This window comes from Sinocyclocheilus rhinocerous, unplaced genomic scaffold, assembly GCF_001515625.1.
Source record: "Sinocyclocheilus rhinocerous isolate Xijiao unplaced genomic scaffold, SAMN03320098_v1.1 scaffold819, whole genome shotgun sequence".
Classification (NCBI taxonomy): domain Eukaryota; kingdom Metazoa; phylum Chordata; class Actinopteri; order Cypriniformes; family Cyprinidae; genus Sinocyclocheilus; species Sinocyclocheilus rhinocerous.
The window spans coordinates 655,371-658,082 of NW_015665814.1; the positions used below are offsets into that span (position 1 = coordinate 655,371).

General features: G+C 32.2%; 1 protein-coding gene across 4 annotated transcripts in view; it reads right to left on the minus strand.

Annotated features, from left to right (window-relative positions):
• senp6a (SUMO specific peptidase 6a) overlaps positions 1-2,712 on the minus strand; it is a 38,627-nt gene that overhangs the window by 33,646 nt on the left and 2,269 nt on the right. For 3 of the 4 annotated variants that reach the window (XM_016542625.1, XM_016542626.1, XM_016542624.1), the window contains exon 2: positions 1,675-1,768. The exons of the other annotated variant lie outside the window; for it this stretch is intronic. In XM_016542625.1, the coding sequence (XP_016398111.1) occupies positions 1,675-1,768 (94 nt within the window). The remainder of the gene's footprint in view (positions 1-1,674; positions 1,769-2,712) is intronic. 4 annotated transcript variants of the gene reach the window in all.

Sequence of the window (2,712 nt, forward strand, 5' to 3'; positions counted from 1 at the left end):
TTTTATATATACTGATTTATTCATTAATGTGTAGTATGTTATATTTTTTAAACAAATTATGAGCTCTAAAAGATTTTCAGGATTTTTACAACTCATTTGCTTTAGATTATTTATAAATGTTAAATCATAAAATAAAATGTTAATGTTACCACTGCATCTTTCTGATAAAATGCAGTGATTAATATAGTTTATTTATAGATATTTTCAAATCTCCAATGTACTGTCATTATAAAAGAACTTTATTGTCGTTTATTTAATTCTAACAAATAAGTTCTTGTTAAAGACTAACCAAAATTAAAAATAATTATATATCGGCATCGGCTATCGGCCAAAATGAGTTGAAAATTATCGGCATATCGGATATCGGCAAAAATCAGTATCATGCATAGCTACATTTTAATTCTCAAGGTTTCCAAAACTGGGGTTCGTAAAGGAACTGCAGGGGGTTTGTGAGTTTAATGAAAAGCAAATAATTAAATCATAAAAATTTTAAATTATAACTAAATTATTACTAGAAATTTTTAATTATTTTATTTGTTTACCTGCATGTCATGTGAACATTAACCAACATCAGAGAACCTTGAACATGCAAATGTGATACCTAATTATTAAAATATGTATTTTAAAATCTCAAGGGTACTTCAAGTAAATATATTGTGTGAAAGAGATTCGGCTGACAAAAATCCCTGCATTACATGTAAATAAGAAATCATGTGAATTTGTGCATTTCAATGCGTATTAAAGACAAAAGCCTTCCAAAGACATAGTCAATATATGGTTAAATAACCAACTGAGTGATAATTCAAATACAAATGAACGTGTTCATTAGTAGTTGATGCAATGTTGAAATGCAAAGAAAACACTTCTTCAAACTGGAATGATTTTTGCAAATCCAGTGGTCAAAACAGTAGTGAATGGTCTTTGTGTGAATGTTCACAAAATTGGAAGACTTCATGAATGTATATATTATGCGGCAGGGTATTTTTAAAACAAAAATTAAAAAAAATAATTTAAAATTTAAAAAGATAAAAAAGAACAATTAGGCAGAATCAATAAATTATGAATAATTTATTGCCACCGAGTGAATAATATGTAGTTAATCAATAAAAAAGTAACTGTAGTCTGATTCTAAGTATTTTAAAATGTAGTTTAATTAATTACAAGTACTTATTTTTTTTTATCTGATTACGTAATCCAGATCACGTAATAAGTTACTACCCAGCTCTGCCTGTCTAGAAAGTTTTTACATACAAAAACAATGAAAAAGAGACAGTGGAATGGAAAAATGTGTTATGTATCACACTTGGTTTGACTGCTTGACCTGGAGTGTTTGATTCGAGTCTCCTTTCACATCATGTTTTTAATGGTGTGTTTCTCTTCTTTTCTTCTGGTCAACTGTATGCTTTTACTGTTAGGAAAGTGCACATTCACTAAACATCTCTATTTGAAGTACTGTGCTGATGATAAAAACTACGTAATGCAGACTGACCATGACCTGGAGTGGAAATGCTTACATGTGAACTTCAGACACATTTGGCCTCAGTATTTCTTTAACTCCTATTTGGCCTTGATGTTTCTGTAAAGCGTAACAATAATAGCATTGACTCAAAGCAGCTTTAAGCGTGCAGAGATGCCCGAGTGTGCTGCAAGCTGTTCTGTGCTAAATGACCTTACTCGTGTCTGCTGTCGTCTTCACTATCATCTGAGAGAGAACACCTCCAGGTCTGCTTAAAGCCTCCATCTCTCCTGTCCTCACATTTATCCAGAGCTATCAAACACATCAGAACAACGTATCAGAACACGGCCATTAAATAACTGATAGCAAAAGGAATCAAAATCTTTAGAAAACAGCTGCATAAGAAATTAAAATGTACATATACATCAAGATTCAGACATATGAACACAGCAATTGTGCTCTCACATCCGCACCAAAATAATCAGTCTGTGTAATCGCTCTTCTCCGAAACAGGTGCATTTCAAGAATAATGTCCCGATGAAGGCTCTAACTGGTAAATTATATCAAATTTACCTTCGGGAATGACGGCTACATTCACAATCAGCCCGCTGAGCTAACTTTTCGATGGATGAAAAGAGCTCCAGGGAAATGAGAAACAAAGTTGTACTCAATGAGAGGACGGTTTTACTCACACAAGACTTGCATAAAGGCATTTTGGTATGCTCTGAAACGTTACCTTGAAAGTGAACCAAACCAAGAAGAAAATGCAACATTTTAACAATTCAAGTCCCTGTTTCGAAACAAATCAGACAATCCTTAGACACACAGCGAGACAGAAGTAACGACTGCAGAAAAGATTTCTGAAAACGGAAAACATTTATTATTTCTCTCAAATATCAATTACACTATTACTGTTATTTTTGATCAATTAAATGCTATACTGGTGAACGAACGCATTTTTTCATGAACACTAACAACATTTCTATCAAAAACAAGGTGATTCTAATATGTGACCCTGGAGCACAAAAGCAGTTTTAAGTCGCTGGGGTATATTTGTAGCAATAGCCAACAATACATTGTATGGGTCAAAATTATAAGTTTTTCTTTTATGCCAAAAATCATTAGGATATTAAGTAAAGATCGTATTTACATATTTATTTATATATACAGCATATTCAGATGATTTATAAATCTCAACTTCGAAAAATTGACACTTAAGATTGGTTTTGTGGTCCAGGGTCACATTTCAGCTCAGT